This window comes from Polypterus senegalus, chromosome 7, assembly GCF_016835505.1.
Source record: "Polypterus senegalus isolate Bchr_013 chromosome 7, ASM1683550v1, whole genome shotgun sequence".
In the NCBI taxonomy this organism is placed as follows: Eukaryota; Metazoa; Chordata; class Cladistia; order Polypteriformes; family Polypteridae; genus Polypterus; species Polypterus senegalus.
Genome location: NC_053160.1, coordinates 14,523,740 through 14,550,962, shown reverse-complemented (window position 1 = coordinate 14,550,962; position 27,223 = coordinate 14,523,740). Strand labels below are relative to the sequence as shown.

Here is a 27,223-nt window from a genome sequence, read left to right as displayed (position 1 = left end):
AACAATATGTAGAAGAGTACTAAAAATGATGTCAATAGTTAAGTAATAATATTGAAATGTCATAGAGTATGAAGAATGTGCCACAGTCATAATGTATAATGCAATCATTGATTGACAAATGAGAGTAGAGTGGCACACATGCCCAGAGAACCTATGTGAAGATAAAAGAACCTTCCAGAAGAGAAACAATCACTGAAACACTCCAGCGATCTGGGCTTTATGAGTTGCCAGACACAAGCCTATCCTCAGTAAAAGACATATGGAAGCCAAATTGGACTTTGCAAAAAGGCACTTAAAGGACCCTCGGACTGTGAGACACAATTCTCTGTTCTGCTGAAACCAAGACTAGCATCACCTCTCAAGGAAACCAGCCACTGCTGTTACCTTTCCAATGGTGGTGTTGGCAATATCATGCTGTAGGGATGTTTTTCAGAAGCAGGTACTGGGAGACTAGATAGGGGTGGGAGAAACTTCCAGAAGGACAACCTCTACTACAACACTCCATAATATGGGCTTTAAAGCTGAGTGGTCAGACAGTGTGCTTAGAGTTTGCAAAAAGGCACCTAAAGGACTATGAAAAACAAGATTCTCTGGTCTAATGAAACCAACATTTCACTCAGCTTTAAGCAAGGTGTTTTACAGAAACCAGGTATACAGCTCACCATCTGTGCAATACTATTCCAGTGGTGAAGCATACTGGTGGCAGCCTAACGATATGGTGTTGTTTTTTAAGCGACAGGGACTGGGAGACCAGTGAGGGATGAAGAAAAGTTGTAAGAGGCACAGTACAGATGTACTGGAAAATTTGTTCCCGAGAACTCTCGACCTCAAGTTGTATCAAAGGTTTGCCTCCCAATAAGGCAATGACGCTGTGCACAAAGCAAAGACAACACAAGGATGGTTTAGGGACAACTCTGTGAATGTCCTTGAGTTGCCTGGCCAGAGTCACAAATTGAACCCAGTCAAAGGTCTCTAGAGAGACCTGAAAATAGCTGTTCACCGACAGCTCTCCATCCAACCTAGCGGAGATTGTGAGTATCTGTGGAAAAGAATGGCAGAAAATCCCAAAATCCGGGTGTAGGAAGTTCATCATGTCGGACTCAAGAAAACTCCAGACTGGAGTGCCAAATGTACTTCAATGAAATACTGAGTAATGTGATATTTCAGTGTTTTTTTTTTTATTTTTGACAAATTTGCAAAGATTTCTAAAATGTGGGGTATGGGGTATTGAAAGTTGTTCTTTGAAGGGAATACGATTTTAGCATAAGGCAGCAACATAACAATATGTGACAAAAACAAAATGGTCTGAATACATTCTGAAGGCACTGTTGAGTTCAGGTGAATTGATCAGCATGCAGCATGCAACCCTGTTACTGTACACTGAGGACTTGGCCTGTTACAACATTTGGTTGGCCCATCTAAACACACAAGGACCACATTATTGATTTTGGGTGGAATACAAGTGCTGATGATCTCCCAGACTTGACCTTATAATAGTACATTTTTTTGTGTAGTTCAAACTTCTCCCTCCTGTAGATTATATCTTAAATGACTCAGGTATTAGTTCTAATTTTTTATTGTGTAATTTAATTATTTTTACCATATTTTATGTTAACTTGTATTGAATACACACTTATTTATATGGCATTAGCCTATAATATGTCTCAAAGTGCCTTGAAAAACACTTTATTACGTTAAACATTATATCTACTATAAATGTATGCATGTTACTGTCTATTATAAAAGAAAATCTTCAGACGAGACTATTGCCAAGAGATTTTTTCAAGTCCCGCCTTCCTCTCAACCATTTTTCAACTACACCCAAGTTCCTCTCACCTCTCATTTGTGTAAATGCTTTTCTCAGACACAGTTCCTGCACTCTCAGCTCTTATAAATTTTAACGTTTTCCTCACTTTAACTTCCCAATAAAAGAAGACTTATTATGTCCAAATCTTATTGAAGAATTTCATCCCGAAGGGTTATCAACAGAAGAAATGAGTACACAGGCAATCCTAGCACAGAGATATGATGTAGTCAAACAAATTAACACAAAAATTGTTGATCGGTTACACTGCAAATTGGTTAAATGCGTATCAATCGACTATGCTGAAACAGTTGGTGGTGATGGTGCGGAAGATGAAAACATCAACTTACAATATCCCGTAGAATATCTACAACTGTTAACACCGTCCGGTCTTCCACTGGCCGAATTACTGTTAAAAGAAGGATGTATCGTAATGTTATTGTGTAATTTATGTCTGAGTGATGGGCTATGCAATAGGACAAAATTAATTGTATTCAAAATTGGTCGAACAATTCTAACATGTAAAATTTTAACAGGCGACAAGAAAGGTAACGAAGTACATCTTCTGTGGATAACATTAGACACCAAAGGAGATCTTAATATGCCTTTCATATTAAAACGTTTCCAGTTTCCAGTGAGAATAGCTTTTGCTATGACAATTAACAAATCACAGGGAGAAACACATGAAAAAGTCGGTTTATTTATTAGAGAGAAAGAAACAATATTCTCTCACGGGCAGTTATATGTTGCACTATCATGATGTAAGTCCAAATACGGAATCAAAATTCAGTTCAATATTGACGAAAAATGTATTCAAAAAATTGTTTTTACTGAAGTTTTACAGTTACGTGTTAATTTCAAAAGCAAACAGAACAAAAACATATAACGCAACGAATACCTCTAACGCAATATGGAACATAATTTTCTTTCAATTTATTACGTTTTACTATTTTTCACTATGGTTAATTACTCGCTGTAATGTACAATATTTAATTCTATTATGTATATGTAAGAATTCCCATGAAAATAACAATCTGTTTAAATTGTACATCTGCATCTCCTATATGTTAAAATACAAAAGGTCTGCATGTCCAGTTCCTCAGAACAGTATGGATACACATTTCAATTTTCTGTAAGCTCATCCTGTAGAGCAAGAGACACAAATGCCCACACCCAGTGAATCAATCAATCTTTGAATCAATCAATCTTTCTTTTTCTTTCTTTCTTTCTTTCTTATGATTTAAGCATCCTCACAATTGTTGATGTAATCTACAAGGCCTGACCTCTGATTTTATTGACTGCTTGCAGTGAAAGCCTCTGCTCCTCCATGGATAAAACTGTACCTCGCTGATCCTGAAGGTCACTTAGGACAATCAATCTGTCAAGCCACAGAAGTAAACTGCAGCTAAGCAAAAAAAAAAAAGCACTTATACAGTATATAGTAAACATGTCAGGAAAAATTCACATGGGAACTGGGAACTGAACCATTGCCCCCAAAGGAATGAGGAGGCGGTACAAAGTACCATAGCACTGTGCTCATTTGTCTACTCGGACACATTTGAATAAAAAGTTATAGAGTGATCCTAAGCAGGCTGTAAATCTTCACGATTCAGGCAGGAGAAAGTGCAAGCCTCCGGTGACATTCGAGTGCAGCAAGTCCACCGATGTCTGCATCACAATTATTCAGCGACACAAGGGCTGACTCTGCTCTCAGCTGTGTCCTTGAAAACACGACACTCAGCTCATACAAAGTAGATCACTTCATGACAAGAAACCAGAAGATGAATGTGCTCAGTCGCGCTGCAACATATCCCATTTTAACTCTTGTTTTAAACTTCATGGACCTGTTTTTCATGCAGTGACATTTAGCAGCCCCACACACTCAAATAAAGCAGACTCTCTTACCACAGGGATGTACGTGCCCTCCGTGAAAATCCTCATTGTTACCGAATGCTTTGACTTTATTCAATTATTCTGTTTGTAATTGGATTCCTAACAACTAATAGTACAGTACAGCGCAAATGTCACAAGTAAATGCCAGATGAATCAGACCAGTTCCAGTTAAAGCTGGATGATTCAAAGCAAAGCTAAGCCTGCTAAAAATATATCAATTAACATATTTTTCAAAATGTTTAATATAGGCGCAGTCTTATAGCATCTCATTTTGTTTTTTGCTTTGGTCTAGGAGTGATTTGCTCGATATGTATAGAATTGTGCTTCTTACGATCTGATGCACCCAGATACATTTTAATCTCTGTGTAAAACATACTTGTTGGCTTTTAACCAGCACCATTATCTGGGACAGGAAAAGAGGTATTCGTGCCCAAAACTATATTTTCATTTATGCGGGTGGGTTAATTCTTAAAATTAAATGTATAAATTCGCTGTTGTTATTAATGCATTGAAAAAGAAAGGAGAAAAGTGACAACACTGCAAAATTAGAATACTCTAGACGAGAACAGGCCATTCAGGCCAACAAAGCTCACGAGTCCTGTCCACTTAATTCTTCCAAAATAACATCAAGTCGAGTTTTGAAGGCCCCATCTGTCCACCATACTACTCGGTCACTCCTTTCAAGTGTCTGTGGTTCTCTTAAAACATTTCCATTATCTTTTTTTATATCTCTTATAACTCATTCTTTAATCTATTTTCACTCTTTCATTTGTATAGTTGTTTAGAGTATTTCTTCATCAATAATATTTTTTTCTATTCTTTATTTTGTTAAAGAGATCATTTCTGCACTTTTCACATTCTTCCATTTCTTGTAGACTACTGTTTCCTGTACTTAACCTACTAATTTTTCCCATTCTGTTGACATTCTTCCAATTTCTAAATTACTCTACCTTTCCTTATACATTTTATCAATCATTCCTTTGATAATAACTTTTTGTTCCCTGTTTAAAAAAAAAAAAATCACTGTTCTGGCACCCTGCCTTGGGCTCCATGCTAACTGGGATAGGTGCCAGCACTCCCTGCAAAGCTGGTCAGGGTGTGGAGCAGGTTAGAAAAGTAAATGCCTTGATGTTTCACTGCATTCCCTCACAGAACTCTTTTAGTGTGGCCCTTGCTTTAGATTTACCATTGTGGAGAGCGGCTCGGACACAGACAGGCAGACATTGATGGTTAAAAACCAACACACATACAGTGGTGTAAAAAACTATTTGCCCCCTTCCTGATTTCTTATTCTTTTGCATGTTTGTCACACAAAATGTTTCTGATCATCAAACACATTTAACCATTAGTCAAATATAACACAAGTAAACACAAAATGCAGTTTTTAAATGATGGTTTTATTATTTAGGGAGAAAAAATCCAAACCTACATGGCCCTGTGTGAAAAAGTAATTGCCCCCTTGTTAATAAATAACCTAACTGTGGTGTATCACACCTGAGTTCAATTTCTGTGGCCACCCCCAGGCCTGATTACTGCCACACCTGTTTTAATCAAGAAATCACTTAAATAGGAGCTGCCTGACACAGAGAAGTAGACCAAAAGCACCTCAAAAGCTAGACATCATGCCAAGATCCAAAGAAATTCAGGAACAAATGAGAACAGAAGTAATTGACATCTATCAGTCTGGTAAAGGTTATAAAGCCATTTCTAAAGCTTTGGGACTCCAGCGAACCACAGTGAGAGCCATTATCCACAAATGGCAAAAACATGGAACAGTGGTGAACCTTCCCAGGAGTGGCCGCCGACCAAAATTACCCCAAGAGCGCAGAGACGACTCATCCGAGAGGTCACAAAAGACCCCAGGACAACATCTAAAGAACTGCAGGCCTCACTTGCCTCAATTAAGGTCAGTGTTCACGACTCCACCATAAGAAAGAGAGTGGGCAAAACGGCCTGCATGGCAGATTTCCAAGACGCAAACCACTGTTAAGCAAAAAGAACATTAGGGCTCGTCTCAATTTTGCTAAGAAACATCTCAATGATTGCCAAGACTTTTGGGAAAATACCTTGTGGACTGATGAGACAAAAGTTGAACTTTTTGGAAGGCAAATGTCCCGTTACATCTGGCGTAAAAGGAACACAGCATTTCAGAAAAAGAACATCATACCAACAGTAAAATATGGTGGTGGTAGTGTGATGGTCTGGGGTTGTTTTGCTGCTTCAGGACCTGGAAGGCTTGCTGTGATAGATGGAACCATGAATTCTACTGTCTACAAAAAATCCTGAAGGAGAATGTCCGGCCATCTGTTCGTCAACTCAAGCTGAATCGATCTTGGGTGCTGCAACAGGACAATGACCCAAAACACACCAGCAAATCCACCTCTGAATGGCTGAAGAAAAACAAAATGAAGACTTTGGAATGGCCTAGTCAAAGTCCTGACCTGAATCCAGTTGAGATGCTATGGCATGACCTTAAAAAGGCGCTTCATGCTAGAAAACCCTCAAATAAAGCTGAATTACAACAATTCTGCAAAGATGAGTGGGCCAAAATTCCTCCAGAGCGCTGTAAAAGACTCATTGCAAGTTATCGCAAACGCTTGATTGCAGTTATTGCTGCTAAGGGTGGCCCAACCAGTTATTAGGTTCAGGGGCAATTACTTTTTCACACAGGGCCATGTAGGTTTGGATTTTTTTCTCCTAAATAATAAAACCATCATTTAAAAACTGCATTTTGTGTTTACTTGTGTTATATTTGACTAATGGTTAAATGTGTTTGATGATCAGAAACATTTTGTGTGACAAACATGCAAAAGAAATCAGGAAGGGGGCAAATAGTTTTTCACACCACTGTATTTATTATACATATTTACAAGTGTTTACACGCAACCCAGTGCCCCTGCACCAAGCACCCTCAGTCCAGTCCTCAATGTCTCTCTCTCTGTCCGCTGCCACTCCTCTCCTCCAAGCTCTGTCCTCTTCCACCCGACTCCAGCTGACGAAGTGAGGGAGGTGGTCCCTTTTATGTCCACCCAGACATGCTCCAGGGGCCTCCAGATGAGCTTTTTGTGGCCCTTCCTGGTGTGGCAGAAGTGGCGCATGAGCACCCAGAAACACTCCGGGTGTCCCTGGTAATCCTTCCGCCAGCACCTCCGGGTGTGGTGGAAGTGCTAATGTCCAGGGCTTTTCAGGCATTCGGATGCCCCCTGGTGGTGATCACGGGCCCATATAGGGTTAAGCTTCCATGCTCCATTCCCGTGGCCTCCATACCAACTAGGGCGGCTGCCCTCTCGTGGTCCGGATGGGGTGTTGTCCCTCTCTGGGTACTGCCCCCAGCCGCTCACCACACCTTCCATTTTTGAAAAGTTATACATCACTATATATCGTATATACTCACAGATAAGTTCTCCCGTGGATAAGTCGGCACTTGATTTTACATTATAATTTCTGGTATTTTATAATGTTGAACGTACAAGTCAAATGCGGAAAACTCATGCTATTGGTACAAGGGATTATGATATGCTGATGCCCACCTGAGAGAGTAACCACGGAGCACACAGCCTTTTATCTCTATGTGGGTGTGGCAATGCGCTGTATCAGCATGTGCTTCTAACCTCTCTCTCTCTCTATTGTGCCTACGTAACCACACGGTAATACCCAAACTATTCCAACGCAACATTTGCACTGATTTGTGTTTTCTGTATCTCACACCCTCATACCCCTTTATTGTAAGATCATCCCTTATCTACGATAGAGCATTCGATCAGAAGAAAATATGAAGCTGGTTTTAAATCATACCAGTGCCAAAGAAGTCATCAGTGACATGCCTGAATGACTACCGACCAGTTGCACTCACACCAATCATAATGAAGTGCTTCGAAAGGTTAGTCATGTCACACATAAAGACTAATCTCCCTGCCTCCCTTGACCCTCTTCAGTTTGCATACCGCTCAAACAGGTCAACTGAGGATGCCATATGCTCTGCCCTTCACATCTCCCTGACACATCTGGATAAAAAAGACACATATGTCAGGATGCTATTCATAGACTTTAGCTCTGCCTTCAACACAATCATCCCTCCAAAGCTGGTTGTAAAACTGAGCAGGTTGGGCCTAAACACCACCCTCTGCAATTGGATCCTGGACTTCTTGACAGAGAGGCCCCAGTCAGTTCGGATGGGCTACAACACTTCCAGCATCATCACACTGAGCACTGGAGCGCCGCAGGGCTGTGTGCTTAGTCCACTGCTGTTCACCCTGCTGACTGCACAGCCACGCACAACACCAACCACATTATCAAGTTTGCGGATGATACGACGGTGCTGGGACTGATAAGCAGGGATGATGAAAGAACATACAGAGATGAGGTGAAATGGCTGTCCGCATGGTGTGAAGACAACAATCTATCTCTCAATGTCGACAAAACAAAAGAGATAATCGTGGACTTCAGAAAATCACGTCCTGCCCACATCCCGCTCAGCATCAACGGTTTAGATGTGGAGATTGTTAGGAGTACCAAGTTCCTCGGTGTGCACTTAACTGAGGAACTTACGTGGACACATAACACCTCATCACTAATCAAGAAAGCCCAGCAGAGACTACACTTCCTGAGGCGGCTGAATCAAGCACGTCTTCCCCCTTCCATCCTCACCATGTTCTACAGAGGCATCATAGAGAGTGTCCTGACCAGCTGCATCACTGTCTGGTATGGCAACTGCAACATATCCGACCGCAAGCGCCTGCAAAGGATAGTGAAGACAGCAGAGAACATTATTGGGGTGCCTCTCCCTTCACTACAAGACATATTTTACAAACGCTGTGTCCGCAAGGCCTGCAGCATTGTGCAGGACCCCTTACACCCCTCACATGGACTTTTCACACTTCTGCCATCCAAGAGAAGATATTGCAGCATCAAAGCCAAATCTGCGAGGCTGCAGGAGAGTTTTTACCCCCAAGCTGTTAGACTCCTTAACACCAGGCTGCCCCCTGGGACCTTCCACACGGCCTCAACCTCCTCTACAAAACAGAACTTTAATACATGAAAACCACTATCCAAAGAACTGAAAATCTCATACTGACCTCTAAGGATTTATGAAACATTCTGACCTGTCATTGTTTACACACGTCTTAAACAACTATTATCATACACTGATAATTTCTGTATTATCTATATCTATTATTTATTATTTATTTACTTATTATATTACATATCTTACACATCAATATTGCTGCTACTTGTTTGTCCTATCTTTGCACAATGTCTTGTCTTGTTTGTTTGTGTTTTAATTATAAATTTTAAAATTTTTATTCTATTTTTAATTTACTATTTGCACATCATGTTGTTACACTGTGGACCCTGAGCTTCGCAATTTCGTCTATCTGTATACTTGTATATGGTTGAGATGACAATAAAGTTCACTTTGACTTTGACTTTGACTTTGAAATTAAACGTCGTTGAAGTGGCGAAAGAAATTGGTGCGAGATTGGAGGAGGCAAAAAGATGAAAAGAAAAAATTAAGTGTCGCATTTTTGCACGGGTGTGTAAGTTGGGGTCTGATTTTATGATCGATTTTTCGGGTTTCAAGACCCGACTTATACAGTACGTGAGTATATGCGGTATATAAAATCCAACGTCTGTCTGACTGCTTTTCACGAGAGAACTACTTAATGGATTTAGATTGGGTTTTTTTTTTATATAATTTGCCTTGAACTTTCCTGTTGATTTTGCGACATCTCTCATTGCACTAATTATCATAGCTTGCTTGCAGGAGAGATATACTCGTGCTAATCGAAGATAGAGGCTGCAGGCCAAGGAGAGGGGGAAGCGTGACATCAGTAGTGGGGCCCTCCTCACTCACGCGCCAGCCTCTGATCGAATCGCTCTATCTCTGGCCACATGTTGGAGCAGACCTTGCCTCCATGTAGCTAGCGATACCTGTTTTTTGTTTATTGATTTTTAAAGTTTGTCCTATTTCACAACTACGCGGGTGGAGTTGCAGGGGACGGTTAGTACCAACATATTTTTAAGCTATATCTATTTTACTTTATGTTCTGCCAGTAGAAAAACTGAGCAAGTTTAGAATTATGAAGTGACTAGAAGATAAATCAAAAACCTAAACACCACAAAAAGGGTTGAAACCAGGAACTGAAAAACAATAGTTGCCAAAGCCCAATTGTTAGCCAAACTCAAAGTCTAAGAGGAATCACTAAAGTTTTCAATACCAGAAGATCATAAACTATTGCACCAAGCTCCTTGTTACTATTCACAATCTCAGATGATTCTCGCTTTTACACTGTTTGCTTTAATGACCCAATCATCACACACCTACCATTGCCATGCCCCTGGCAATGGTTTGTCACATCCTGATGACGACCGCCCTTAGGTTCTTCTGCACACAACTCATATATTGTATGTTATGTCATATTCCTAAGTTTTTCAATATTATATTAACCAGCCAATCAGCCAATGCTGATATGACTTAATGTATCTGTGTGCTTTAGTTTGTCATGTCTGCAGGGTTGGTCCTTGACTTGTGGTCGATACTTCAAGTCCTTATTCAATACATGCCTATTGTTCAAAAAGCAAACAGATAAATATTGATTTCAGATATGTACAAAATAAAAAAAATAGAAATGCCTACTTTTAAAGCACCTGCAGCTTTCCTAGCTGAGCTTTAAAAAAACCTTTCCTGTCTCTTTTCTTTGGTTTGTGTTTAGTCTTGCGTATCAGAAACTCAAAATGCTTGCCATAAAACCAGAGGAGCTCTAGAGGTGAGGGTTATTCAAGCGTTCCAACCTTGACACGATAAAAAGCTGTCATAGGCAGACTTATCACAAGAAAGGCATCTAAGTAGAAGCTATGTCTGAACAAAAAATAATATTTATTTAAAGCAAATGACCATCTTCAGAATCTCCAGAAAATGAACAAAAAACAATTTTAGGAACCAATACAGAAGAAAAGAAAATGACATGAGAGAACAGAAAATACCTCTCAGAAACTAATGATAATTTATTAATCATCTTGCAGTCAAATTAATTATAACAAGACTGCAATGGAAGAGGTTGATGGGTTTGAGACATTTGGCACACTAATGGGTGTTTTAATATCAAAAGGACAAATCCAAGATATTTTAATGCACAAACAAAAACCCATAAGTGCAACCCAAAACACAAAATAAGGCCTACATCAAAACTCTAAAAAGCTCAGTTTTTGAAATATTTGCTTTAAATATTGCAGAGGATCACCTTCCTTAAGTCTGACAAATTGCAGATAAAAATAACTTTGGATTTTTCCTCTTTTAAGCAAAGGAGAGTGCATGGAAGGCACCAGCATGATACTTTAATGTCATCGCCTTCAGATTACATGTAGGAAGTAAATATTTTCAAATTGAATATACAATAGGAGGTCTGAAACTTGAAAGCACACCTTATGAGAAGGACCTGGGAGTCATAGTGGACTCATCACTACCAACATCAGGCAGTGTAAAGAAGTGATCATTGAAGCTAATAAACAGATAGATAGATAGACAGATAGATAATACTTTATTTGTTCCCAAGGGGAAATTTTTACAGAAGTTCCAAAAAATAAATATGATAAAAATAAACTACAACCCCCCGACCCCCAACCACACATAAAAACTTCTGGCTTGGATAACAAATAGCAGATACTGCCAATACAGGCTTGTAGGTAGCAGTAAGATGAGGTCAGACCTGCTCGGATTGTGCCACAGGTTTATCCTTCCATCCATTTTCTAACCCGCTGAATTCCGAATACAGGGTCACGGGGGTCTGCTGGAGCGTATCCCAGCCAACACAGGGCACAAGGCTGGAACCAATCCTGGGCAGGGTGCCAACCCACCGCAGGACACACACAAACACACCCACACACCAAGCACACACCAGGGCCAATTTAGAATCGCCAATCCACCTAACCTGCATGTCTTTGGATCGTGGGAGGAAACCGGAGTGCCCGGAGGAAAGACACGGGGAGAACATGCAAACTCCACGCAGGGAGGACCCGGGAAGCAAACCCGGGTCTCCTAACTGCGAGGCAGCAGTGCTACCACTGCGCCACCGTGCCGCCCGCCACAGGTTTATATTTAAAGATATTAATATTTGAATAGAGCAGTGTCCAGAAATGAATAGGCCTAACAGGCCTTGACTCTTTCTTTGAAGTCACCAGCATGAAGAATAACTCCGTTCCCAAAGTCACTCCGAAATACACATATTGCCTGGAAAAGGAGAAAGCATTGTCCACCCAAACTTGGAGCTGTTAGGATTAGGGTTTGCTGATTGTTATAATATAATACTGTTTTTATATTTATGTATAGAGAATCTTTAAAAAGCCAAATTTACCCCGAGGACAAATAAAATTCTATCTATCTATCTATCTATCTATCTATCTATCTAGCTATCTAACTTAAGGCTCTTTTCAGACTATTGACACATAAAGGCAGTTAATTGTACACTACCACTAGGAAACTAATATACAGGCCTTAGCCTTGTCCTTCACAACTAATACAGTAAATATGTTACTTGTGATAAAGCAACAAAGTGGAACAGAAGCATCTGTTTCTTGTACACATATAGTAGATACACTTGAAATCTGCTGCATTTTCTCAGAAAGCACATAAGCTTAAGATAATAAACAAAATCCTACCAATGATACTAGATAATCCACAGGGAGGGATTCAGGAAAAGGCGCACTTCAGATGAACATACTGCTGTACATTCTGCAGTGCTTTGCTTACATGAAGCCGTCCAGTGGATTCAAATTCCAGAAAGTCTTATGACAGCATAAATCTCTGGATTACAAAGCCTGAAAGTGGATAATAGTGAAAATAATACACTATATATTGTGGCTTTAACTTGGTGCCTTCTTCCCAGGCCAAAACAGTATTTTAACTTCTTTTTCATCTTCTTTTGGTTGATCCCGTTAGGGGTCGCCACAGCAGATCATCTTTTCCCATATCTACATGTTCTCTGCATCTTGCTCCATCACACCCCTCACCTGCATGTCCTCTCTCACCACATCCATACACCTCCTCTTAGGCCTTCCTCTTTTCCTCTTCCCTGTCAGCTCTATCCTTAGCATCCTTCTCCCAATATACTCAGCATCTCTTCTCTGCACATGCCCAAACCAACACAATCTCATCTCTATGGCTTTGTCTCCCAACCATCATTCTGAGCTGACCCTCTAATGTCCTCATTTTTAATCCTCTCTATCCTTGTCACACCCAATGCAAATCTTAACATTTTTATCTCTGCCACCTCCAGCTCTGTTCTTTGGTCAGTGCCACCATCTCCAACTCATATAACATAGATGCTCCCACTACCGTCTTGTAGACCAATCATTTAACAAACAAGTTAATTAGTGTCATAAACAACCAACTAAAGAAGCAATGGTTCAAATAGAACAATTTTAATACGCAGTTCTGTGCTTAATTGTTACTTTAACTCTTCGACTGCTGAATATTTTTTCCAAAAAACATAGTTTCTGAAAAGAAATGGTTTCTCACAGAAGTCAACATAAAACGTCTGTTGCTGCATGCTGTGGCTGCCATTTTGCCAAGAATATGCATCAGGCTTGCTGCCAGGCTGTCTTTGTGTGGCTGGGAGAAAGTCACAGTGCATTGCAATCTGGTTTCTACCTCTTATCATTGTTAAGTGGCAGTCCCCCCTGGCGAACATTGTCAGTACAACGATTAGCTGGGGAACAATCAGCTGAAGCTGGAATCTCACATTCGTTTTCGATCACTTGTATCAAAATCTGAGTCCAACAAGTCATACTCCAGTTCAGAGATAACAGGCAAAATGTCATACACAGAGTGTTTTGCTTTACACATTCGCTTTGATCTCTCGGCAGATGTCAGTGCCATTTTTGCTGGTGTTTGCACCTTACTACTCACACGAGTGCAGGAAATCTCGGTCAAACCAATGAATCTGAACTTCCTTCTAGCAACAAGACCAATTAAAACATAATGGTTGGTTTTGTCACAGTTTACTGTCAATTACCATTGTCAACTCCTCCTGAAAGAGTTAAGCAAGTGATACAACCATATCCAAGAAGAGAGTAAAATCTTAATTTACAAGGCTTATAACGCAGTAGAGTATGAAGCAATGTTTCTCAACCATTGGTCATGGCCCAAGTGTGGGTCTTTGGACAACTTAGAAGCATCATCAGCTTAAGTTTAAAAAAAAATAAATCAAAGAAATAAATTAGCCATCACTTTAATCATTTAGAGGACTACTGATTGCAGTACATTTTGCTCCAGAATACTGTGGAATTAAAATAACTTACGTAAGTCCAGTTCCAAGCAGACGACGACCAGTTAGTTATACGCCATACACTTCATTAAGATAGCTACAGAATATGGACTCATTCCCCAAGTGCCCTGGAGCATCACCTACTATGAACACTTCCAATTCTGTATCATCCTAACAAGATCCATCCCAAAAATCTTGAACCAACCAGAAATGTTAAAAGAAAATACAGCCCAGACTTTCTGATGTACAGATTTACTTTTACCGTGAACATTAGAACAATCTGGATGAGAACAGGCCATTCATCCCAACAAAGCTCGCCAGGCCTATCCACTTAACTCTTCCAAAATGACATTCAGTCGAGTTTTGAAAGTCCTACTGTCTACCACACTACTTGGTCACTTATTCTAAATGTCTGTGGTTCACTGTGTGAAGAAAAACCTGCTTGAAATTAACCCTTAACAAAGTTTTCCGACTGTGTCCCCATGTTCTTCATGAATTTATTTTAAACTCAGAGTCTCGATTTCCTGGTCTAATTTCCTTCATAATTTTAAACACTTCAGTTATGTCACCTTTTAATCTTCTTTTGCTTAAACTGTAAAGGCTCTGCTCTTTTATTCTTCCCTCATAACTCATCCCCTGTAGCCGTGGACTCAGCCTAGTCGTTCTTCTCTGGACTTTTTCTAGTGCTGCTATGTCCTTTTTTTGTAGCCTGGAGACCCAAACTGCACACGGTACTCCAGATGAGGCCTCACCAGTGCGTTATAAAGTTTCAGAATAACTTCCTTATGCTTGTACTCCACACATCAGGGTGCTATATAACCTGACACAATGCAATTTGAATTGTAAACCAAACAATGTGAACATTCATTTGATGTTTGTGAATATCAAACTGAAACCTTTAAATTGTGGAGTAATATATTCTCAATTTGTATTGGGTTTATTTGGATATATATCTCTATTTACAGTTTGAATTTTTCTCTTTTAATTTTTAGTTTAATTAATTGAAAGATATACTTAAAGATTTAACACTAAGTAATGGGTCTTATGTATGTTGATTAGTTTCATAATACTTCATTTTCTTGTCAGTTCTAACCAAATCTGTATCTTTGCAGGTACTTAAGTATATCATACCCATAAAATATTTCCATAGGCAGTTATTAGAGTTATGTGAAGGTGATGTGATTAATGTCCTGTTTATGTTAATGGAGTATCTTGGACTATAACGATGGGCTGTTACTGATAAGACAATTAATGATCTCATCTCTGTAAGCAATAAAGCTGAGAATATGTTCGTTAACTAAGGGTCACTAAAAAGTCACCAGACATGACTTACATCTTATTTGCTATGAACTAAGCGGCTAAGAGAGGTGGGGGGTGAGGGGTTTGGGATTCAGGGTACACACGGTGATAATTTGGTATTCAGGACTTTAATGGTAAAGTTCTGGATCATCATGCGAGGGTCCGGGTTGTCTCCACACTCCCTGGTTGCTTTCGTGAGACGCTTAAACCCAGTAACGTTGATAACGTACCTGAGGATGAGCCAGGCAAATGATGATACACACAGTCAGCAAGCGGTGGTACAAGGGTTTCATGCTTTTATTTACAAAAAACAAACAGTGTCCAAAGTGCAGTGCTTCAGTTCCCCCATAAATAAACAAATAATCCATAAAATGATGTGCAAAGTGGAGGTTAACATGTACAATAAATAAATCCAATAAAACAAGGTTTAAAATAAGGGCAAAAATGATCTATCTTTAAAAACCACACGCCTTGGCATTCTTCTCACAGTGGCAATTCGTTCCTTGCCCAAGCATGTTTGTCCGCATGTAACTCTGCAAAGTCTAGTTTGTTTGACTAGTGTGTTCGCTCCGTGCTGTGCCAACCATACCGTGTCCTGGCCTACTTGGAAGCATTTGGGAACAATGTGAAATGCTAAACATGCACAAGCACAAAAAACAGACACGTGTTGAATGATGCGACAAGTCAGATAGCGCAATTCTCATTTCATTCAATATCTTGTGAGCTAAAAACAGGTTTTTATTCTCACTTGTGGAGGATGGCCGGCTGTTTATCCCGGCCAATACCCCCAAGCCGCCAGGTGGAGCCCTCCTTGCAGCATGGAGGTCCCCAGAAGACCAGCAGGGCATCATCGACAATGGAGTTTTTATGCACCGCCCTGCTGGATGCCATGGGGGCCACGAGAGGGAGCTGCAGGGAGGACCGAAGAGTTCTTCGTGCCCTATGACCCGGAAGTTCGTCATAGGAAGAGCGACGGGCTTCCGGGGTGAGAAAAAGCATTGTTTACCCTGACCCGGAAGGAATAAGGACTTATGGACTGTTGGATTGGGAACACTTCCGGGTCGGGGGATATAAAAGGACTGTGGGAGCTCCCAGACGGCGAGCTGACTTGGGAGGCAGGGTGGCTAAGCGTCTGGGAGTGGAGGATTGGTTTATTGTATTTTTGTGATTTATTATTGGAGAATTGTGGAGAGGAGCGTGCTTTGTGCACATAATTATTATAATAAATAATTATTTGAACTTTTATCTGGTGTCTGACGTGTGGTCCGAGGGTACAAGGGTGCGAGAAAACCCTTTAACCTGTCACACACTTTACACATGAATGTGAATGGTAGTTGGCAAGAAAAGCTGCAAATTCATCCCTTAACATCATTTGTCACCCATTTTCTTGGACGTGCAGCACGATTAACAGCAAGACACTGTGCTGCACACTCAGTAAATCTATAAGAGGGTAGAGCGTTATCCTGCCCTAAATGACTCCAAAACAACCACAAAATAAGGAAAATCACTTTGACATGAATGTTGTCATTTCGTCTTCGGATCTTGTTTTGGCTTTACAAGAAGTCGCATGGTCATGATGAAAGCGTGCCCAGGCCCAGAACGCTTAGCACAGTGTGGGTACAGGCCAGTGGGAAAGTAGGGAGTCGGGACAATCAGCTTGGGCATGGCACGGAACAAACGGGCCTAGTTTTAGTATGACCTAAAACCAACATCTCCTCGGCTTACCCATCCCAGCTTCCACAGCACAAAAAGATGTCCATTAACAGGCGCAGACAACCCTTAAATACAGCTCGGCACCTGTTGCCATTTCCTCAGCATTTGCAGGGCACTGTGCTCAAGTGTGCTCCTCGCTCCCTCCATGCCACTGTCCATCGTGCTTCTGTGGGAGCCTCCCAGAACGTTTGGTCACTCTTGCTTCATAAAGAGCTCAGCAGGATTGGCCACTTTGCCCCGCTCTTGAGCATCACACAGGGCTCACTTTCCCGTTTGCCTGCTTCACCCTCTCTTAATGCACCAGAATCTGTCTCATTCCTGCCCTTCTCTCTTTTCTTTTAACCTCCATTCCTCATCGTTCTTTTCTTTTTCTCTCCCTCGCACCTTGATTCCCTATTAAAACCTTGTGGGATAAAGGTGCCAAAAAACCCCGACAGCATTATTTATTTATTTAAAATGCACGTGCCACAGACCTGCTATATTACACAGCATTAATACTAATAAAGAACTTGTTTTGTTAAATTAAAATATTGTGGCTTATTTTTCTTCCACAGAATATGCAATCATTTAAGAGACTGACATTGTTAAGGATATTTGTGTCTTATAAATTTACTAAGGGGTTATCCCCTGCTCGCTTCACTCGGCAGCCATTTCTAATAGGCAGCGGTATTCTTCTTTTTTAAGTAAATTTTCAAACCTTTTATTGCATACGATTATGAATGCAAATAAAGCCAATGTTACTTTCTACAAAGTATCAAAAATAAACATACAGTTACAGCTCAACACCATTCTTTTAGGGATATTATTATTTTTTTTTACCTTATCTCGAATGCCTTGTCGCATTACTTCTCTTTCTGCTTCCATTTTCGCATATTTTGCCTTTCGTTCTTCTTCTTGCTGCCGAAGTGCTTCTTGCCGTTCCTCCTCTTTTTTTGCTGCATCAGGGTCCTTTTCTTCATCGCCCCCCAGCATTTTCCCCATGTCTTTGGTAGCCCCTGTATGACCATAATAAAAAAAAAGGATTTTAAATATAAAATATTTAGTTCATTTATGCCTCCAAAGCAAATTTTCTGTACCAATGAAAAAACAATGATTTGATTTGTTTATTTTATCCATTTTTACTCATTATTATTCTAATTACAAAGATGTCATGAATCATGCTCTTTTCATTTATTTTTTGTTCGATGTTAATATTTTTATCATTTTTGACCATGTGTTTAGTTATGGTTCCTGCCTTGTGCCCTGTGCTGGTGTGGATTGGCTCCAGCAGAAACCCCATGACCCTGTAGTTATAGCGGGTTGGATAATGGATGGATGAATGTTTAAGTATGGTCGCCTCCATGTTGTTTATAGTACTGATGATTATTGCCACATCATATATTGTATGTGTGACTTTTGATTCCATCACATATAAAAATGCCAGCACCCGGCTTTCAGGGGATCGGAAAAAGTTTTAAACAAAGTTCTTTAGTGTAATTAGTAGAAAAGAAATCCATGTTAAACACCTAAACATTATACAAGCATTTTAACGCCACACCAGAATGCCCCTGAAATGCTTGTAAAGTTATTTGTCATTATTTTTAATATCATTAGAAGGGAGCGGTTCAAAAAAATTCCTGCCAGCAGCAGTTCTTGGACAGTTTCAACCAAACGATTGTTCTAGTGAACTGAATGGCAATGCTTGTAAAACTCGGATGTATTTTTGCAGCACTTTTACAGGAAGCTCCTGTGGGGTCAGCCAAAAGGAGGCAGGAATCTTCTAAATCAGCAACCTTCAAGTGGCCCAGCCTGTGTCCCACCATGGCTCCAGTCTGCAACTAAAATAATCTCAAATACAACCAAAAACAGGCTTTTATCATTTCTGCTTAGTTTTCTGGTTGCATATGAAATCATTGAAACTTTAAACTAATTATATAGTAACAGATACAAAGCGTTCAGCTCCTTGGTATAATTCATAACTGAGATCTATGAAAGCAGCTGGCCGATGCCTTGAGAGAATGTCACGTAAGACTGGCTTCACTGTGCACATCCAGGCTTTCTCTGACCACCAAAGAGCTTACAGAGAAGCACTAACTGCTGCCAAGAACACCCATTATGGCAGAATAATAGAAAGTGGCCACGATAACCCAAGGGTTTTGTTCTCTGTAGTTAATAAACTACTCCAACTCGCATCTCGCCCAACTACCTCTTCAACTCAAGTCTGTGAGGAATTCCTCCACTTTTTCTGTAACAAAATTAATGATCAAAATAATTCAACTAACATAAATATATCTTCTGTTTTTATCTTTCACTGTCTTCCCACTCCATCCAGCTCCTTCTCTAAGTTCTCACCAGTCACATCTGTGTTTGTTAATAACCTGCTTTGTAAGATGAGGCCGACTACTTGTGGACTGGACCCCATCCCCAGCACACTACTTCAATCCTGCCTTCATGCCATAATCCTGACGGTTACAACAATAATAAACTCATCCCTTGACACTGGCTCTGTGCGCTCAGTTTTAAAATCGCTTCTATAACCCCAATGTTAAAAAAGTCTGGTCTTGATGCCGACAATCTTAACAACTTTCGGCCTATTTCCCACTTACCTTTCTGTCAAAAGTTCTTGAGCGTGTTGTAGCCTCCCAGCTCACCAATTACTTAACCACTAATAACCCTTTCATTCTGGTTTCAGAGCACAGCACTGCTGTGAAACTGCTCTGCTACGGTTAACCAGTGATTTGCTTATGGCAGCAGACTCTGGACAAACCAGCATATTAATTCTATTAGACCTCAGTGCAGCATTTGACACTGTCAGACATGACATTCTACTGTTCAGAATGGAGAACATGCTGGGTATCTCTGGCACTGCCCTCCAGTGGTTCAAGTCCTATCTGACTGATAGGCAAGAGTTTGTTAGTCTTGGCAACAGCAGATCCAGCTCAGCGCCAGTCACACAAGGAGTTCCTCAGGGCTCTGTTCTCGGCCCTCTTCTCTTCTGTATTTATATGCTTCCCCTTGGCCATATTATTTGTAGCTTTGGACTGGGTTATTATTTTTATGCAGATGATACTCAACTCTACTTCAATGTTAAAAGTGGAACTTCATCAGAGCTTTCTCAGCTCACAACCTGCCTTAGTGAAATTAAAACCTGGATGGAGCAGAACTCTTTAAAATTAAATTGCAACAAAACTGAACTCCTGCAAATTGGGACTAAAATGCAACTTAATAAAATGAGCTCCTTCCCAGTCAATCTTGGCAGTGATCTCATCAGACCTGCCTCTGCTGCAAAGAATCTTGGTGTCATTTTTGATTCCTCCCTCTCTTATTCCGCCCACATAAATCACATTAAGAAACTTTCTTACTTTCACCTCCGTAACATATCCCGTGTTCGCTCCTTCCTCTCCTTTTCTAAACTGAGAAACTTGTCCATGCTTTTATCACATCCCACATAGATTATTGTAACTCACTGCTGGCAGGGGCCCTTCTAATCTTATATCACAGCTCCAGCTTATTCAAAACTCGGCTGCAAGAGTCCTTACTCGAACCAGCAGCAGCAAGCACATCACACCCATCCTGCTCCGTCTTCACTGGCTCCCTGTGTCTTACAGAATCGAATATAAAATCCTACTAATAACCTACAAAGCCTTAAACGATCTCGCACCAAACTACATCAGTGACCTTCTCCATCACTATGTGCCTGTCCGCCCACTAAGGTCCTCTGATTCTGGCAATCTTGTTGTGCCCCACACTAATCTACACTCCATGGGTGACAGCAGGGCCTTCAGCTGTATAGCAAGTGCCCAGACTCTGGAATGACCTACCGAAAATAATCAGGTCAGCCGACTCCATGAATTCTTTTAAAAAACAACTCAAAACTCATCTGCTCAGGAAGGCTTTTAACGCTCCTTGACTTTATTACCCTTCTCTCAGTTTACCTCTCTGTCAAGATGCTCATGTAACCTGTTGTCTGTTAGGCCTTTTCTCTGAATTTATTATCTTACTCTTCTTTATTTATTTATCTGGTTTAGTACAATACTATATACTGTATACCCTACCGTTCTTTCTTAAATTCTGTGAAGTGCCTTGAGCGTAGGAAAGGTGCTATATAAATAAAATGTATTATTATTATTACTATTATTGTTAAGCAGATGTTCCGTTAACATATGTGTCGGTATGGGCTCCCCCTTGTATATCCCTGAGCCGAATAAAGGCTGGTTTATATCTTGTGCTGGGTGCAAGGGAGTCGCTGCGAAAATGACGTCAAACTTGGAGACACAGGCGGGAAAATATTTCTGAGTACACAGCACCGAAGATGGACCATGTATTCCAAATGAGAGGCTGGTTACACTTATGCCAGAATAATGAACGAAGGGCTGAATATGACAGGTCGTTAAAACAAAAGGTAACATGCAAAACATTTGAAATTTATTTCAACATCATATGGATCCCCTGTTATGAAGATATCTGTGCCCTTTGGAATTCAGTTTGTCCCATCTGATTTGCCATGGCACACTAAGGTGTGATTCTCACCAATCTCCTTGTGTTCGCGCATCTTTGCATGCCGTTTCTCTTTTGATTTTAACGCATACTCCATGCAAAATGCTGGCCTGTCCGTCAGCAAAAATGTACAGTCGTCAGCATGCAGTCGTCAACCCGCTGTTTTGTCACGCACAGCAATGTGATGAAGTCTAAGTTTTAAGGATGATGGTGTATTACAGACATTTTACCAGAGTGCCCTGTGATTGACGGCGGACAGTAAACTTTATTAATATATCGGAAATGCCACTTTGTTAATTGTTATTTCAGTTGTTTTGGTGTGTGCACTATATGTTCTGTTACCAGTAAATTCTTCAACGGGAACTCAACAACAAAGAACCATGGAAAAAAAGATTTATTAAAAAAAATAATAGTAATAATTACAGTAATCCCTCCTCGATCGCGGGGGTTGCGTTCCAGAATCCCCCGCGATAGGTGAAAATCCACGAAGTAGAAACCATATGTTTGTATAGTTATTTTGATATATTTTAAGCCCTTATAAACTCTCCCACACTGTTATCATTATTAGAGCCCTCTAGACATGAAATAACACCCTTTAGTCAAAAGTTTAAACTGTGCTCCATGACAAGACAGAGATGACAGTTCTTTCTCACAATTAAAAGAATGCAAATATATCTTTTCTTTAAAGGAGTGTCTGCATCAGGAGAAGAGAATTTAAGAGAAAAAAAAAGCAAACAATCAAAAAATCAATAGGTGTCCTTTTAAGTTTGCCGAAGCACCGCAATAAAGCGGCATTTTTCAGAGGAGCGTCAGTATCTTCTAAGCAAACAGCCCCTGTGCAAACAGCCCCTCTGCTCACATTTCCTCCGTCAGGCGCAGAGAACGTCAGAGATAGAATGCGAGATTAAAGCAAAAAATCAATAAGTGTGTTTTTGGAAGCACCGCGATAAAGAAAGCGGCCAGCATTTCTTACAGGTGCGTTCGTATCCACTAGGCAAACAGCTTCTGTGCAAAGAGCACCTCTGCTCACACCCCCTCCGTCAGGCGCAGAGAATGTCAGAGAGGATGAGAGAGAGGCAGAGACAAGCAAACAATCAAGCAGTCAAAAGAATAATCAAGCATATCGTATAGCATTGAGGAGTTTTAGTTAATATGTAATACATGCTCTGATTGGGTAGCTTCTAAGCCATCTGCCAATAGCGTCCCTTGTATGAAATCAACTGGGCAAACAAACTGAGGAAGCGTGTACCATAAATTAAAAGACACAGTGTCCGCAGAAATCCACGAAACAGCAAAAAATCCGTGATATATATTTAGATATGCTTACATTTAAAATCCGCGATAGAGTGAAGCCGCGAAAGTCGAAGCGCGATATTGCGAGGGATTACTGTATTATTATTTACTTGACACCCAAGAACTGTGTACAAAGAAATTTTAAAGACAGATTATTAAAATAAATGTACAAATCCACTTTCACGCCATACGTGGTGCCTTGATCTTAATTACTCAGGGATTTTTTTTTGTAGGGGATGAGCAAACAATTTCAACAGGAAAGGCTTTGTTGTGGAACTCAAATATAACATCTGTGATATGAGTGGTTGAACTGTTTGAATGAAATAGTTTAAGTTCTATGTAAAGAAAAATCCCCTGTCTGTCATGGTCACCCATTTAAATTGGGGAAGGATCTCATATTTCAAAAGGGAAACCAATGTCATTGCTAATACTGTGCACTGTTTTGATTTTATGCACTTTGAGATGTGCCTGGAAGCTTTGTGGAGGAAGGAAGAGAGACCAGATACTGTGTGGTCTTATGAGAAAGGGATGAAGCAAATGAGTTGAGGGCATACATTGGAAGAGGGGAAGAGAGGGGAACTTCACATGTCCTGAGCACAGACCTCAACTGCAAATAGAAAAATTGGAGTGTTCTCCCCTCGACTTTCTTGTATACTCAGATATGGGGATGGGTATTTAAGGAGTAACCTGCAAGGCAATGATTATATTTTTATATTGTGTACATTAAAGAACTATCAACAACACATCAAATTAAATTAATAATATATTGAACAATTGTTATAATAGTAAAGTTGAATAAATCAGACTCTGCAGCTCTATGAATAAAAGGTAAAGTACCACTTCTGGTTAGCGTATAGAGTCCAAAAATTGATAGAAATCTACATTTTGTACCTAATACTTGTATGTAAAATTTGGCGGACCTAAAGTGAAAGCGTACTCAAGTTATCGTATTTACATACATACGCACACACACAGACATAATTCCAAAAATGGTATTTTCAGACTTAGGGAGGTCTAAAACATTGAGATTCATCAAAATCTCGAAATGGAATTTTTGGAGGATTCCAGTGCTTTCCGTATACTTCGTATATATGAGAAAGTCAGGGAGGTCTAAACCGTCGCGATTCATCAAAATCTCGACATCGAATCTTTGCATGATTATAATACTTACCCTCTATACTTTGTATACGAGAAAGTAAGAAGTAGGAAGTATAAGGGATAAGATGATAAATCGAAGAGAAAGGAACATTTCCAGCCCTGACTAATTAAATATATCACCTTGCACTGATATACCAGAGTGAAACCAAGGGAAGGAGGAAATTGGATGGCCTCCGATATTTAGGGCAAAATTACGACATAAAGGAATGTTTTTCAACACCAGTTATTATTGTTGGTTTTCTTTTGCTGTATTCCGTTTTCATTTTATCAGTATAAAAAAAAAACTCTAGCATGTTCATGGTCATATGGAATTAAAAGCTATTAATAAGCAGAAATGAAGTAACAAATCAATTTTTCTTGCTACTCAAACTGCTTTACATAGACAGAGGGAAACCAGTTCACCCACCACCAATGTGTAGCAGCCATCTGGATGATGTGACGGCTGCCATTCTTGTGCCAGTCTACTCACCACACATTAGGTATTAGTTGGGTGATGGGGTGAGAGAGATAGCCAATCAGAGACAGAGGAGAAATTATTTAAAGAGACACTTAAAAGTGGTGTATTGCCGCCACCAAAGAGAGGTGGAAGGAACTGATTGATTGATGTGCTCTCTAGGGTTAAGTGTGAAGAAAATGTTTTCCTACTATATTATAATTTTGTATTTAGGTTTAGAATGCTGTTTTTTTGGTGCATGTTTGAATTGTGAAATAAAATTTGATGAAAATAAAAGAGACAGGGGATGATTAGGGGGCCAGAACAGACTTATGATAGTCAATTTAACCAGGACATCGGAATAAACCTGACTATTTTCGAAAGATGCCGAGGAATCTTTAATGACCAGAGAGTTACAACCTCGGTTCTACAGTATGTCTCATCTGAAGGATGGTGCCAGAGGGAGCCTCAATGAGAAATTCAAGTTGTATAAATTAGCAACGCCATGTCTTTAATCCCACATGCAGATATAATATACATACACAAAAGAAGTGGACAATGGCTGACTTTCCAGTTTGTTATATTTACAAGTAATAGCGGGGATTTGTTAGTTATAACACTTTGCATTTTTAAGGCTAAAAATAAAAGGGTAGCAACAGTTGCCTTACATTCAAGTCCCTAAAGGGGCCTAAATGGAAACATGGCAAATTGAACAGTTGAGTCAGAAAGCTGCAACATGCACTTCCTTGAAATAATATATATGATTAAATATTATGAATTCCCAATCATAGCCATTCCTTTCTTTGATATGACGCCCCATGACACCCTGATGAAGTAAACATGTCCAGGAAAGGAAACGGTACTTGCTTAGCTCACAGTGCTGAATCATGCGCCACTTCATTTTCTCCTGACAAAACTGACTGCCTGGTATATCACATTTTCATTTTCGTCACCGGGAAAAGAAACATAGAAGGTGTGAATATAATTAACAGGCTGAAAATGTTATCGGCTGTATGAAAGCAAGAGCCCTATTTAGAATTCCCACTATATATAGCAAAGCAAGTGAGTCATTAGATGACTTTATAAAATATTTCCACCACCCCTTTACAATAATATTCTACTTGATTACAATTGTCTTTTTAGTCACAAAAAATATAATTTTATTACATTTTTCTCTTTAATGTGTAGGTAGTAACATTTTAATAATTATTAAAAAAACGGTAATGTTAATTAACTTTGCCAATTCTTTATACAGAACTTAAATTATAACACTTTATGCAAGCAATACTTTATTTCTGCTACACCATACAGGAAGAAGATGAATGGAAGCTATACAAATACTAATTAAATGATTTAGCCAAGCATGGTATCTATTCATTTAAAATTGCCTAAAAACATATTTAGCTTAAATTTGTGAAAAAATAAAATTAAAATAAATATTACCCAAGAAGAATATACTGTAAGTACTAAACCATTCTTATAAGACATTAACTTTCTAGGGAAAGAAGCATTATTACATAAATTGTGTACTCAAAGATATAAAAGTGTGTACTGTATTTCATTTTATCCACCGATACAATTATTAACCTGAATTTATGATTTAGAAGCTGTTTCCTGCAGAGGCATTAGCTCTCTTGGAAATGTGTTCTTTTAAAATTGTGGCATATTAAATAATTAAACAATATCATAATATACCAGAAAAGGCGATATCCCTCCCATAGTGATTACGGCGGTACAAGAATCACATGAGACAAAATATCTTTTTAGCTTACATTTACTGACGTTTTACGCGGTTACAGACGGGGAGGCATATGGACAGACTTTTATCCAGGTGGGAAATCTGGATCAACACAGTCAGCCATTTTCTCCGTCCCCACGCTGGGAAGTTTTTCGACAACTCTTTGTGTCGACACAGCCTCGAAGGTTCTGGCTACTGTTCAGACCTTTTATACGGTTCTTCTTCAACTTGCTGGTCCTTTCTGTCTCCAAACAAGGGCTGAATTCCTCTTCCACAAAATACAGACATATCATAGTGCTTACATGCCGATTCTCATTCTCCCAATAAGGAAAGAAGATTTGTGCTGATAGAGGACAGAAATACCCTAACCTGTGTTTAAGCTGACTATACAAGCCTCCAGTTGTCTTTGGCTATCTAATCCAATGCTTGGCTAGCACTTCTAACTGCTGAGCCCCTGTGTGCCACAGTTAACATGCACATGTGAATAAAACTCATAACAGTATTGTCCAGATATAGTGACATAAAGAAAATGTAGTATAACAGAAGCATGAGGACTAGAACAACAATGAGTAAGGATGTAGCAAGGCTACATAAAATGTCAATTGTGTTTGTTCAGTATTTATAAGTGTTGTGTTTTGTCTGACCTTTTCCTTGTATAAAACATTGTCACACATGCACATCTGAGGATCACCTTCCAAGGCCTTCCCAGGTACAGTATGTAGTACCATCCTGGTGCTGAGTAGGGGCTCTGTTGCCAACATCCACATCACATTCTACCTCCACAGCCTGGAGGACACGCCCTGTGATGTCAGCTGACTCCGCCCCTTATGGCTTTAAAATGATGGCTGCCTGAATGGAGGCATCTTTGACCAAGAGAGACGATATGCGGCACTGGCGGAACCCTGACAGTGGAGGCAACTTTGTTACTTGACAGCTACTTTTGTTGTTATTTCATGCCATTGTTTATTATTTTTGTTTGAAAGTTACATTACTAAATGGGGAGGGCTGTTTTAGCAATCACAACCTTTTTTGAAGGTTGGGGTATTCCTGTTAGTTCAAGGTTGCATATATTAAAAGATAAGACCACGTATTACAAGAAGGGGAAAAAAGGAAGTATTGAAAAAAATTAAATCTGTTATAACAAACGCTTCTAT

The 27,223-nt window shown here is 39.8% G+C and overlaps 1 protein-coding gene across 4 annotated transcripts in view; it reads right to left on the bottom strand.

The window, feature by feature from the left end:
* The window catches only part of LOC120532335 (complexin-1), a 153,478-nt gene that overhangs the window by 37,275 nt on the left and 88,980 nt on the right, over window positions 1–27,223 (bottom strand). For all 4 annotated transcript variants that reach the window (XM_039758238.1, XM_039758237.1, XM_039758236.1 and 1 more), the window contains one exon: window positions 17,791–17,966. In XM_039758238.1, the coding sequence (XP_039614172.1) occupies window positions 17,791–17,966 (176 nt within the window). The remainder of the gene's footprint in view (window positions 1–17,790; window positions 17,967–27,223) is intronic.